Source organism: Phocoena phocoena, chromosome 12 (genome assembly GCF_963924675.1).
Source record: "Phocoena phocoena chromosome 12, mPhoPho1.1, whole genome shotgun sequence".
Classification (NCBI taxonomy): domain Eukaryota; kingdom Metazoa; phylum Chordata; class Mammalia; order Artiodactyla; family Phocoenidae; genus Phocoena; species Phocoena phocoena.
Window position 1 is genome coordinate 26825267 of NC_089230.1, and position 14136 is coordinate 26839402.

Consider the following 14136-nt stretch of genomic DNA (forward strand, 5'->3'; position numbering starts at 1 on the left):
TCGCCTCACGCTGTAACCCTCTGCTGGCAAGTTCCCAGGACCAGCATCCCGGCAGGCTGGCGGCTCCACCGGGGAGATGGAGCCGCTCCCAGCCCTCCTTGATTAGGATAAGTCAGGGTTGTCAGGGCAACTGTTAACGGCAGCATCTCCTATTTTCCCCTCTGTGCTGTGTGTGCTGAATATTTTACTGTGCCGTAGCAGGAAAAGAAGATTGGGAAAAGGTGCCGCAGCAGGAGGGAGAAGCTGGGATCTGATTGAGCAGGTTAGGCAGTGGGGGGAAGCATCCGACCTGCGTGCCTTTCTGGAAGGAGAGAGAGACAGACAGAGTGTGTGTGTGTGTGTGTGTGTGTGTGTGTGTGTGTGTGTGTGTGTGCGCGCGCTCGAGCTTGAGCCAGCATATGTGCCTGTGAGGGGTAAGTGGGAGGGGGCTTGCAGAGGAGGTGGGGTGCTGCTAGGTGAGGGGGAACTGTGGGGCCTCAGTTGCCAAGAGGCTGGTAGTATCTGTCAGCTGTTTGCACACTGTTTACCCATAGGGGATCTATTACAAGTGCTCAAATGAACCGGCAGCTTAGAAACTAGCAGCTTCCTGGGAGCTGCAATTATATAAGCATATAGTTTTGATAGACTAATAATTAAAAAACAAGTAGCAGCGGTATGCCTGGATCAGCTACAGCTTTCCGACAAGAGAGACTGAAGAAGACCAGTGCAAGGGCAGTCCCCCTTGGTTTATTCACCATTAATGAGGAAGATGAACAGCAAAGGAATGGACATTCCAGAAGACCAAAAGGTATGCATTAGCCCTACCCTTTGGTCAGAGCCGGAGACAGACCCGTTTCCCACGCTCTCTGTAACACATTTTCTCAACTATGTTCGGGGTACACACTGCGTGGAGTGCTGGTGATCTCCTAGCACAGTTTGCTGGTGGTATTTATACACTCTGTAGGGCTGTGTATGCATGAAACGGGGAACAGATTTTGCAGATTTGGTAGGTTTCAGATCAGCTGCTTTTTTGACCCAGGCTGCTTTCTTGGCCTAGAGAGCTTTAATCTTCACTTAAACAGTTGCCAATGGCTGTCCTCATCAGGAGGAAGGAATAGGAGTTATCAAGGTTTAAATGAACCTCTCCAAGACCTTCCATAGGTGCATCAGGTGATTTCTGTTTAATGAGGCGAGTTCCTCAAGAGGGATGAGTTGGATAGAGTGACCTAAAAGCGCAGCCTTTCCATGGGCAGTGGGTCAAGATATTACCCCCTTTTCTATTTTGAAGTGCTGAGAGAGGAGGAAAACAAACACTGAGCACGACTGTGGGGGGAAAAGCTGGGGAGCAGGGAGGGGACTGTGAGGTTTTATAACTTCTGATGGCAACTCTGCTACATCTATATAGAGGTGGAGATGGGCTGGCTCCAGGAAGGAGAAGACCGATTCATGTGCTGTCCTTTCATGAGGGTGAAATCCAGCAGCAGCTCGCCGGCTCCTCTGGTCCCCACGTACTGCATCATCTTTAGTGCTGTCTCATGGCCACCCTGCCAGGGCTGCAGTGATCAGCAACGTCATGCATTTTTGAAGAAGGGCTTTAAGGCTTACATTTTAAGTTTTCCAGTATCCGAATTCTTGCATCCCCCTTCCCAAAATATATATGAGCTGTTCTTAAGCTGATAGGTTATCGGTTTTGTTGCTGCCGACGTGCTGATTACATTTTAGCTCACATTCAAATTGTTCTATCACTGAGAGATCCCATTTTCCTCAGTGTGGCACAGAGCAGTACCATGGCAAAGTAGCAAGCAAATATTTGAGCAATGATAGAATGAGTGTTTACATAGAATGCAGTGTCTGAAGATGACTGTCCCTCTCTCTCTCCTGGTTCTGTAGTGTATCTGTTTGCTTTTATTAAATATAATTGAAACTCTCTAGTTTAAATCCAAAAGTATATTTTTACTTCATTTTTAAAAGGCTGTACACAGGGAATTTCTAGTAAGTAGAGTCTTATTGCTGTAGTTGACTTTATTTTACGGTCAGACATTGCTTCTGTCTGAGGACCAACCCACCTCGGGCATCTGTTGGTGCTGTAACTGGAAGGTGACTTAGGTGATTCTTTTATTTGCCCATGAATCAGATGTTGAACCAGGGTGTTCTCTTGATGAGAACTCAATACTTTAAATCAAATCATTTGGCCTCCTAGGACTTGGTGACTTTTAAAATTAATGTGGATTTGTTGAATCCCAGCCACTGTGTAGTTTTGGAAATATTGTTCTTGATTTGAGGCACTTTTTCCTTGGGTGTCCTGGAACAGTCATTTAGGATAGCCATCCATTTTGTCCTTAGTAATTCTCTTGAATTCCTCTTCTATCTCCGAAAGGTTCTTTTCAGTTGCCTCTAGCATTTTTTTTTTTTTTTTTTTTTTTTAAGGAAAGAGGGCTGGGGGGAGTCGGTGCTTCTAAAAATCTGTTTGGTTTTGACAGTTTATGCAACTCCTTGGATAAAAGACTTAAATCAAGGAGTTTTCTGATTCCCTACCATTTTGCTTTTTCTACCTTTCCCCACAACAAGGGCAGGGGGGCGGAGGCTGAAGAGTAGGGGAAAAAAGCCCCGGGCTGATAAGGATATCCAGACTTTCTTTCTGTATATCCCCAAATGTCTCTAATTTATGGACACATTCAATAAAATAAGCAGATAAAGCACCTTGGGTATCTCTAATATTCTTTTTTTTTTTTTTTTTTTTTTTTGTGGTACGCGGGCCTCTCACTGTTGTGGCCTCTCCCTTTGCGGAGCACAGGCTCCAGACGCTCAGGCTCAGCGGCCATGGCTCACGGGCCCAGACGCTCCACGGCACGTGGGATCTTCCCGGACCAGGGCAAGAACCCGTGTCCCCCACATCGGTAGGCGGACTCTCAACCACTGCGCCACCAGGGAAGCCCCTCTAATATTCTTGATGGTGAAGACTGTTGGCTTTGATTCTGAATTTCTCATCAGGTCTATAGGAGCAATAGGAATGCTCACTTTCAAGACTAGCTTTGTACATCAGGACAGTGATGGAAATATTCTGCGTCTGCACTTGTCCAGTATGATAACCACTAGCCCCACGTGGCTAGGAGCACTTGCAATATGGCTATTATACCTGGCAAACTGATTTTTAAAATTTTAATTACTTCCAGTTAAATTTAAATATAGCCACATGTGGCTAGTGGCTACTTTATTGGACAACACAGTTCTAGTCCATAGAGCTGTGACTTTCTGAATTTGTGTCCTCTTTGCTTTGTCCATCCTTGACTGCTTCCTGCTGCCAGATATGGTCGGTCCTGAAATGAATGCGGTTATTAAGAAGGGCCTCGTCTAGCAGACAGCCTGTTCTCTGCAAGGTAGCACATTAACCTGGATTTTCAGACAATTTCATTTTTCCTTTTCCACTTAGATGTCATTGCCTGCTCTGTTATTCTTACCAGTCACTAGTTGCCTATACCATCTTTTGCAACTTTTAATGAGCTCCTGTTTTCTAAATTATTTCCAAAGCATCATAGCTGGATGACATACAGGTTATCTTTTATGTCTGACTATTGAGATTAGCAATCAAAAATTTGGGGGTTTTTTTCCTGCTTACTCCATGGTCTAATCACCTAACCGTGTCTCAAACCTGGTTGTCATGCTTAGTATCTTTGTTCTATCATTACCAGGAATAGAGAAGCTTGCTATCTAAATTGAATAAGCTAAATGCTGCTATCCGGGACTACCCTGGGTTAATGACAGTAGCATCTTTCCAGGTACTCTACTGTTAGAAAACCATCATAATGAACTCGGTGGGAAGGAAAAGGTCATTTACCATCTGGACTCCCAACGGTGGCTTCAAAATTACCTGATGGGGTCAGACAGTAGTTTGGTTAGCTGGTAGACTAGATCAACTATTAAAGGAGAGATTTCTCTCCCATGTGATCAATAGCAATATGAATGTTTTACATGCCTGGTTATTATTGACGTATAACACTTAGTAATTGAGAGTGAGCTGGGCTTATGCTATTGCTCTTACACCTCAGAACCCAAGCCTCAGTGTAATGCTGACTGTATAACTGGCTTAGGAGAGATTGTTTAGGTATTGCAGTGACTAAATGCCATTGAATAGGTTTCAAGGCAAACCTGCCTTATGATGAGTTTTGCTGAGTACCGTGTGATTATTAAGTAATATGACATTTTCTCCCTAAACCAGTATTTGTTAAGTGCTCTGTGCAGATTGCTCTGCTGGGCATTGTGGAAATGATGCAAAGATAATTGACATGGTTTCTGCTCTCAGAAGTGTTTAACTGTCTAGTAGGAGAAGACAGGTATGTACAAATAATGCAAGAATATAAACTGAAATCAGAGGAAGGGTTGACAGGGTAATGAAATGATCTCTGCATACGTCCATGCCCTTTTCTAGACTGTAAGCTGCTTAAGGGCCAGGACTACTCCTCTTCATAAGTACTTTGTAGAGTGCAGGGAAAGCTATTGAATGGAGGTAAATTTAACATTCAGAAATAATTTTCTCTGGTTCTTAAAGGTCTTACTAGCATAGGAATTTTAAGAAGTGTTGATGGTATTAGAATTGTCCTTCCAAGGTAACTACTTCGAAAGAGACAGTGCTATGTTTGGATGTGTGTGATGTGTCAGTTGTATTATTCTCTACCACACTGCATTTGTCTAATCGTGTACTAGGGATTCTGCTGTTCTGTTGTTTTCCATCATAGTATTCATCGTTTTCTTTGAAAAAAATGAAAGTATATGTTTACAAGGTGGAATCAATTGACTACTTTGTTAATAACTAGGTTAATGCCTTCTGCCCCTTTTGTTAGCTAATTGCAGGTTAGAATGTAAAGAAATAAACATTTCTCCTTGAAATCAGGACACAGTAGTTCTGACAGACTATGCTCTCCTTCTCCCCTCCCCCCTCCCATTTGGTTAAAATGTGTATTGATGGAGCCTGCAGTGACTCCTCTTCTTTTGACTTATCCACTGTAAAGGTAGAATTTCTGCCAGTTAAAGTTTCCAAATGAAATACAGTCTACCATTTACCGTTTATATTCCTGTTGGATAGGTGGTGATCTAGCACCTCTGTGTAATGTCCTCTTTGTTAAGTCCTGAGTCTTTTTCTTTTTAAGGAGGAGTGTTATGTTAAGAAGTGAGAATGCCACTCAAGAGTCATTCTCACACATTTCCTCGTTTCTTTTCCTCTTTTGTTCCGTAGGACTTGGATCCTTGTCCAGTTCCCAGTGTCCTTATTTGTGCCATTTCAAGACTAGGCAAAAGGTTTTAACCACAGAATTTTACAGCAAGTGAGGCAAAAGTATAGGTTAGAAGAACAATAATATCAAAGATCTCTATTATGAGGAGAAAATCTTAGATTGATTGGTATAACTTGTATTTCTTAAAAGACCCTAAATACAATGTTTTATTCGAAGCATTTATATTTTTTAAAAAAGAACAGAGCATATCAGGAACAAGGATCACAACATCTAATGTATGGCTTGCACACAGTGGATTCTCATAAATATCTGTGAGTAAGTAGCTGTCTATCAGGTATTCTGTGTTCTAGAAGTAGAAATTAACATATGGATCACTGCTTACTAGTGGAACACAGCTTAACCTGTACCTAACCACGTTTTTTTGTACAGTGAGGTACTACATATCATGGAATTTGTTTTGCTCTATAAAACTAATAGGCTTAAAAATTGGGTGCCTGTTTCAAGAGCTGTTATCAGTGGGGCTAAAATTTAGCTGACTGCTCCAACCATAGGAAGCATCAACACATATTTGGTGGGGATCTCCCAGCTGATAAATCTTAGACCTTATTTATTGGAAGGTTGACTTGAGTATCCATTTCCACTAACATCAGCATGTTTCAAGGAGCAAATTTAATCCTTTGCTACCCAAAATTTTCCAGGTTACTTGCAGGCACCTTGACCAGATTTTTAGCAGAAACTAATACCTTCACAGCAGCAGAGATAATTTTGAGAGAGTCCATCTTAATTCTCAGATTTTATAAGCTTTTAGAAAGAGCCCCGTTTATGTCAGACCCTCTGTGTGTTAGGTTTATGTTCTAGATTTGCCAGCTTCAAAAGGCAAGTCATACCCCCTTATACTTCAGATCCAGATACAAAGGCCCAAAGTGTATCACAAGTGGACGTAAGACCTTGTGTTTGAAATAATTCCCAGAGCACCACTGAATATCTTTGCTGACTGTAAGGTGCAAGTCCTATTTTTAAGACTATATGCCCAGCATTGATTTGTTAGAGAATTCTAACAGATTTTGCCCAGATTCCAAAGAATTTACCATCCTAGGTCCAATGTGGGATGTGAAATGAGAATGGAGCTTAGGAGTATAGACCAAGGAAAATTATTTTCACAGTTTTGATCAAGTGTGAAAATAGGTAAGTTACTTTTATTTAACCTTGTTATTTCCAACCCTCAGTTACTCAGCTGTAAAGTGAAATTATTAAAATGATAGTCACACTTATGTATACTACCAAATGTGAAATAGATAGCTAGTGGGAAGCAGCCGCACAGCACAGGGAGATCAGCTCGGTGCTTTGTGACCACCTAGACGGGTGGGATAGGGAGTGCGGGAGGGAGACGCAAGAGGGAGGGGAGATGGGGATATATGTATATGTATAGCTGATTCACTTTGTCATAAAGCAGAAACTAACACATTGTAAAGCAATTATACTCTAATAAAGGTGTTAAAGACAATGATAGTCGCAGGTGGTGGTGAGGATTAGAGATGACATAAGTACAATACTTAGCACACTCTCTGGGAAATAAATGGGGCTCATTAAATGAGAGTTACAGAAATGGTAATTTGTAGTCATATGTCCCACATTTTCTGGTAACTTCTACCAACATGTTCTCTTGGGGGAATGGCCTAGCGAAAAGACCATCATGCTTGTCTTTTCTGGCACCCTCATCAGTCTCTATCAGAAAGAGATTTTCTCTAGTCTAATCTCCTACCTTTTAACTTGCTTGTGAAAAGTTTCCAGGAGGCCTGCCTCTCTGAGGCCTTCTTAGTCCCTATCCCACAATAGGCATATGTGACTGGATCACTGTCCTGTGTTTATTCACGTGGATCAGATATACCACATGTTAGGTAGATTACTCATCGCGATACCCTGTAATTTTGTCATGTTAAGTGAAGGAAGTAAATTGCCATTATGTCAGATCATTTATTATTTCAAATACGGTTAAGAGGGTGTGTCCCTCTTCTTCATCGGGATCAGTGGAAAGCTCCTGGTCTGCCTCGTTCAAGGCAGCAATAGCAATGATCCTCTGCCGTCATGGAAACCGATCAAAAGGAAAATTTTTCCTTATAACTGGCAGTTTTATTTATTTTTCCTTCGTGTGTGTGTGTGTGTGTGTGTGTGTGTGTGTGTGTGTGTGTGAATTGCTTGATGGAAATGTCCTAGACTTGTGGGCAGGTTTTTACCAGTGACTTAGGTTGTAGAAACTCACATGTGGGGCTGTCAGCTTTATGTGGGTCATTTTTCTTTTCCTATATGCGTATTTTCAGTACCAAGACTTGTTCTAGGTTGCTTTTATTTTAATACCTTTATTTCTCTGTGGTAGTCTTGTTTCGTTCACTAGTCAGTCGGCAGTAAGTGTGGCGAACATTTGGTGAAAGCACTAGTTGGATGTTACGGCTGCTGTTACTAAATGCACTTGCTGGTGGGTCTTTGTGCGCTGAGGCAGAGCCCTCTTCTCTACCTGTTGTGGCTTCTGCTTCTCCTCCCCCCTCCACTTCGCGATACCTGGTTGACTCCTGCTTGTCCTTCAGTTTATTTTTTTATTATTTATTTATTTATTTATTTATTTATTTATTTATTTTTTGCGGTACGCGGGCCTCTCACTGTTGTGGCCTCTCCCGTTGCGGAGCACAGGCTCCGGACGCGCAGGCTCAGCGGCCACGGCTCACAGGCCCAGCCGCTCCGCAGCATGTGGGATCTTCCCGGACCGGGGCATGAACCCGTGTCCCCTGCATTGGCAGGCAGACTCTCAACAACTGCGCCACCAGGGAAGCCCTATTTTTTAAATTTTTTAAAAATATTTATTTTATTTATTTGGCTGTGCCAGGGCTTAGTTGTGACAGGTGTACTCCCTAGTTGTGGCTTGAGGGCTCCTTAGTTGTGGCATGAGAACTCTTAGTTGTGGCATGCATGTCGGATCTAGTTCCCTGACCAGGGATCGAACCCAGGCCCCCTGCATTGGGAGCTCGGAGTCTTAACCACTGTGCCACCAGGGAAGTTCCTGTCCTTCAGTTTAAATGTCATTTCCTTAAGAGATCAGGCGAGGTCCTGTGTGCTAGGCTCTCGCAGGATCTGGGACTTGTCCTTTCTCGCTCCAACCAAATTGTAGATTGTTTGCCAAGTGGTTGTTTAATGTCTGTCTCCGCAACTAGACTAAGCTCTGAGCAGGCAGTGAGTGTAACTGTTTCATTTTTACTGTATCCCTAGCACCTATACAAGGCCTAGTACGTAGTTGAAGATCCCTAAATATTTGTCACATGACTGATTAGAGATTGACACACTGGCACCACCAGCCAGAGAAAATGAGGGAGCACAGCTGGGAGACACTGTCTGTTCAGGCCTCGGAACATTCCGAGGTCCAGGACTTGGCTTTGAATCTGGCAAACAGAGATAACAGATCAATTATCACCCTGCCTGGTGATAAGACGGTGACTTCGTATTAAAGACATTTGTCCACTAGCCTTCATGCAGGGTGACCTGTTACTTTTCTGCTGGGACAACTAAGAGTTGTGACTGAGTCTGCAGCTATTGCAGTGACTAACTGGGTCCAAATTCCAGTGTAAAACCATTCCAGAAGCACCTTCTACCATCATCTTTGCTTGACCTGCCAAAAGCTCATCATAAAATAATTCATTTTAGTTTGCAGTATATACTCATCATTGCCACACTTGAAGTGTTAAAAGCATTTACCTTACTTTGGAACAATTGAAATTCACTATCATGACTGTAAGCCTAAGTTGCAAGCCGGGGGGAAATGACATAAGAAACACATCATCGTTGACTTAAACCCTCCCTGAGCTTTTTGACAAGTAGTGTCTACGGCTCGTGCCTGCTCCTTTGTGGAGCAGGAAACATCTCAGAGACCAGAGCCTCTGTTAACTTAGCAGTCTGGTGTGTTCCTAGTCATGTGCCTGCTGGTCCCCGACCCATTTTGGTGTATCTCATTAAGCCGTCCTCAGAAATATCCTTTTATGCCTCTCTTTTATTATTATAAAAATAAATCATGTCTGCATCATCCTTTCCCCCTGCCCCCGCAAGACCCAGAAAAACAGATTCTCTGTGGGTAGATGGTTCCTGGTGCAGACCTTTCGGTCAGCAACATATAAAGATGCAAAGTAGCAACTGAGACGTTTGGATTCAAAACCTCGGCGCTGTGGGTTTTTACCCTGACTTGCTTCAGTATCACGTTTTGTTTTGTTTTTCTAACAATTTTGTTACTGCTGATTCTTCTGTGACACTACAGTAAACCTTTCTCATAATTCTTGCTTGGTGCTGTGCATTACCCTATAGCTTCCCTTTACCCATCTAGTAGTCTAGAATACAGTTACACAGTTATCTAGAATACAGCATGAATTATGAATGCAATTCCAAACTGGCCACTTGAGTCAACGCTTCCAGTCATCAATCAACTTTACATTATCTCACAATTCAGGTGGCTTCAAAGCCATCTTCACTCCACTGCCACAAGTTGCAGTGACATGGACATCTACTTTGTTTCATGGCCTTCACTTCACTCCGCTTAGCTAACCAGCCAGCAGTGTAAGTCAATGCTGGGACTTGTTACCGCTCCACCTACAATATCATGAACTCAGAAATTCCCCTAGGCACCCACAGACTTCAGATTCAGCAAACACTGATTTTATGCCTACCGCATGCTAGACAATGTGGTTTTTCCAGGTATGTGAGCTCATCCTTCTACCTGACACACAGCCTCACACCTTCCAAACCCGTCACCATCTGCGTGACCCCTAGGCTCCTGAACCCTCTGTGTCCTTACAGTTATTAGTACCCTTCCAGCTCACTTGCCCTCTTTTCAAGCCTGGGACTCATGGGTAACCATTTCAACGATGCACTTGCAATGATGCCTGGGCCTCCTTTGCAGGCTGAGTATCCTTGAATGGCCTCTTCTTCTTCAGGGCTACCGACTGCTATGTGAAAGTGCTCAGGTCTGTTCCACCTTCCTGTTCTCTCACCATCAGATGAGCCCTTATTGCTGCTGGACAATCGTTTTAGTCAAATCACATCACAGCTGGTATTCATCCCGTGTCTCATCCACTCTACCTCTCACTCTTAACATCTAACATTTTCTGCCACTTTGCTGTGAATATGTTAGCTTCTGCATCATAATTTACTGTCTTGAATAGAGGGAGAAAATAAGTAGAAAGGCATATAGCTTGTATTATTCTGATTAAAACTCAACAATAGAAAAAAGAAGAAGGAACTTCTGTTTTCATTTGATGTTTTTTTTTTTTTTTTTTTTTTTGGCCGCACCACACGGCACGTGGTATCTTAGTTCCCTGACCAGTGATCAGACCCGTGCCCGCTGCAGTGGAAGCACAGACTCTTAACCACTGGACTGCCAGGGAAGTCCCCTCATTTGATATGATTTTGAAGAAGGAAGAAGGTAAAGTTTAAAAGGGCTGTTGCCCACCAACTTTGGATTTAACTAAATCCCGAGTGTCAAAGGATGACTCAGCCATGTGGCCAGCAGCATGATTTTTTGGTGAGGCATTATATGTGCGAGGAAAATAAATTGAATGTTCCAGGCCGCATCTGAGGATTTCTTGGTCATTTCTTGTGGCTCATTACAACTGTAGATGCCTCGTGAGCAAGTGAATGCAATCACTGGTCTACGCCTTATTACTTTGAGAGAACAAGGGTAAAGAATGAGGCCATGCTATTGCAGGTTATGTGTTAAGAAGCAAAACGTTTTATCCTGTGATAAACCATAATGGAAAAGAATATGAAAAAGTGTGTGTGTGTGTGTGTGTGTGTGTGTGTGTGTGTATAAAACGGAATCACTTTGCTGTATACCAGAAATTAACACAACATTGTGAATCAACTGTACGTCAATAAAATAAATTTTTTTAAAAAAGCAAATTTTAGGGCTTCCCTGGTGGCACAGTGGTTGAGAGTCCGCCTGCCGATGCAGGGGACACGGGTTCGTGCCCCGGTCCGGGAGGATCCCACATGCCGCGGAGCGGCTGGGCCCGTGAGCCATGGCTTCTGAGCCTGCGCGTCCGGAGCCTGTGCTCCGCAACGGGAGGGGCCACAGCAGTGAGAGGCCCGCGTACCGCAAAAAAAAAAAAAAAAAGCAAATTTTAATTCAGGGCTTTTAGTGTTTCTTGAATTCCTTTCTTCTGGCGTACTCTCATAACCATTGCAGTGGCGGTCTACTTAGTCATTTCTAGTGTCGTAGATTTGATTTTTTTTTTTTCCCCCCAAGATTAATGACTCTAGGTAATAGGAAATTTCTTGGCTGAATATGTGGCTATCAGTTTTCCTCTAGCATATTTTTCTTTTTTTTCTTTTTTTTTTTTTGTGGAACGCGGGCCTCTCACTGTTGTGGCCTCTCCCGTTGCAGAGCACAAGCTCCGGACGCGCAGGCTCAGGGGCCATGGCTCACGGGCCCAGCCGCTCCGCGGCATGTGGGATCTTCCCGGACCCGGGCACGAACCCGTGTCCCCTGCATCGGCAGGTGGACTCTCAACCACTGCGCCACCAGGGAAGCCCCCTCTAGCATATTTTATCTTAACGCTTTACTGTGATGTTTTAGTGTGAAAGTTAAAGTAGAAAAAATAAATAATAAAACTGTCTTGGGCTATGATTAATAGTTCATCCTGGACAAATCTGTAGCGTTTAGCATTATCTGTTTCCACCCCTGTGGCCCTGAGGCTTAGTGTTCATTCTTCTAGGATGCTGATTGAAAGAATGCAGGCATCCCTGTATGAAGCCATAGCAAGAATATGGGTCAGTTCATAGCTTAGGATATAGTTAGGGTGGCAGGATATGCTGGTGCCAAAATTCAGCGTTCTTGATCTGCAGTCCGTCAAAAGGTGAAGCAGAATTAATTTCCTTTTACAAATACTGATGGAGACATCCTTCTTAGATCTGCAGGGATGCTTCCGATTTCCAGTGGTGTGACCGGTCTTTGATAATGCAGTCCCTGGTGAAAACCAAATATTCTGACTGGTACAATGAGCAGGTCAGGTGTCAATGTCCTAGAAGCATCTCTGAAATTTTAAATTGGGGATTGTATGTTAAAGTAAATGTTGAATTGAGCAGTTGAATGCTGCTCAAATGTTGATCGCTCACGTCTGAGCTGTGTCGTCATGTTCTCTTGGAGGCAATACGGTGTAGGATTAATAACTTGGATTCTGGAGTCAGTTTTGCCACCTCTGAACCGTATACTTCAGCAAGGGACTTAATATTGTGACTACTTGCTTCATCTAAAAACCAGGGATAATAGTGACACCTTTCTCATAGGGTTATTAAGGGTTAAGTGGGATAATGTGTCAGACGTGCTCGTAACTGTGCGTGGCACTAATACGCTGGCAGGTGAGTGGCAGCGAAGGTTATTTGGAAATTTTTCTTAGTTCGATGGCTTTATCTTTTTTTTTTAAGTTAATTAATTATTTTTGGCTGTGTTGGGTCTTCATTGCTGCATGCGGGCTTTCTCTAGTTGCGGTGAGCAGGGGCTACTCTTTGTTGTGGTGTACGAGCTTCTCATTGCAGTGCTTCTCTTGTTGCGGAGCACAGGCTCTAGGCGCGCAGGCTTCAGTAGTTGTGGCGCACAGGCTTAGTTGCTCCGCGGCATGTGGGATCTTCCAGGACCAGGGCTTGAACCCATGTCCCCTGCATTGGCAGGTGGATTCCTAACCGCTGCGCCACCAGGGAAGTCCCGATGGCTTTATCTTAATAGTTCTGAGAAACCAGCATTTCTGCAAAGACTCCTAAATTTTGGGAGACTCGGAACCAATCAAAACAAGGTTGCATCTGCTCCGATAATTAATTATATAATTAAAGATGATTTTTCTTCTATGTTTGGTTTTTTAATAACTTGAAAATAATCTCAGATACCTAGTGAATGTATACCTATAGCAAATATTTTTATCAAAACTAGCTATCCTTGACAATTACCTTGATGACAGCATTGTTAGCCATTCAGTGCTCTCCTGTCAGCTGCACAAAAATGAGGACATGAAAGTGTGTTTGAAAATGTAGTGCATTGTTCTTAAGACGATACTCAGGAAGATACTACTTGTTGGCTTGGCGACCCAACTCATTTTCACCTTACATGTCATTGTAAGTTTACATACTAAATATCCAGATACCCATCCCAGACCTTTTAAAAAATATTTAAATGTTTTATATTAAAATACATAATTTGGGGAAATATAAATAAAATATTATAGCTCATGGCATAGTTTCCTATGCATCCTTCCATGGTCCTGTCGTCTTCTGCTCCCTGCCTCCCTTTTCCCCTTCAGGGAAATAACATGCACTCTTCCAGTCTGTTTCTGTACTTTTACTACATGTATATATCTATAAATATCGTGTGTGTATTTAAGTCTGTATAAATCATATTAATGTATCAGTTTGCTACCTCGTACTTTTCCCCTCACTCAAATTTTGAAAGAGCTATCCAAAAACGATCAATATAATTTGTTTTAACTGCTGAGTAGAATTCTGTGATGTGACTTTATCACAGTTTAATTCTCTAATGTGACTACTGCAGTGTACTATTCCCCAACTGATCGATGGAGAGGTTGATGAGAGTTTTGTATTTTTTGCCTTGTCTCTACTACAAATCGTGCTATAATAGCCATTTATAAACTTCTCCTTGGGCATGTGCACAGGTTTCTCTGTAGATTCCTGGAAATGATATGTGCATTTTCACATGCCAAACTGCTTTCCTAAACAGTTTTATCAGCATTAAGTCCACCTACCGTATATGAGAGTCACATTTCCCCATATCCTCACTTAGACTGGATTTAGCAGGACATTTTGATTTTTGCCAGTTGGATAGGTATGAACATGGTATTTGGTTTTAATTAGCAAAATCAGACATTGGCTAATGTAGATTTTTTACAAATAA

The 14136-nt window shown here is 42.7% G+C and overlaps 1 protein-coding gene across 1 annotated transcript in view; it reads left to right on the forward strand.

Annotated features, from left to right (window-relative positions):
- Window positions 1-381: 381 nt before the first annotated feature.
- MAP7 (microtubule associated protein 7) overlaps window positions 382-14136 on the forward strand; it is a 142744-nt gene continuing 128989 nt past the window's right edge. The window contains exon 1 of the mRNA XM_065889186.1: window positions 382-787. Coding sequence (XP_065745258.1) covers window positions 655-787 — 133 coding nt within the window. The 5' untranslated portion in view covers window positions 382-654. The remainder of the gene's footprint in view (window positions 788-14136) is intronic.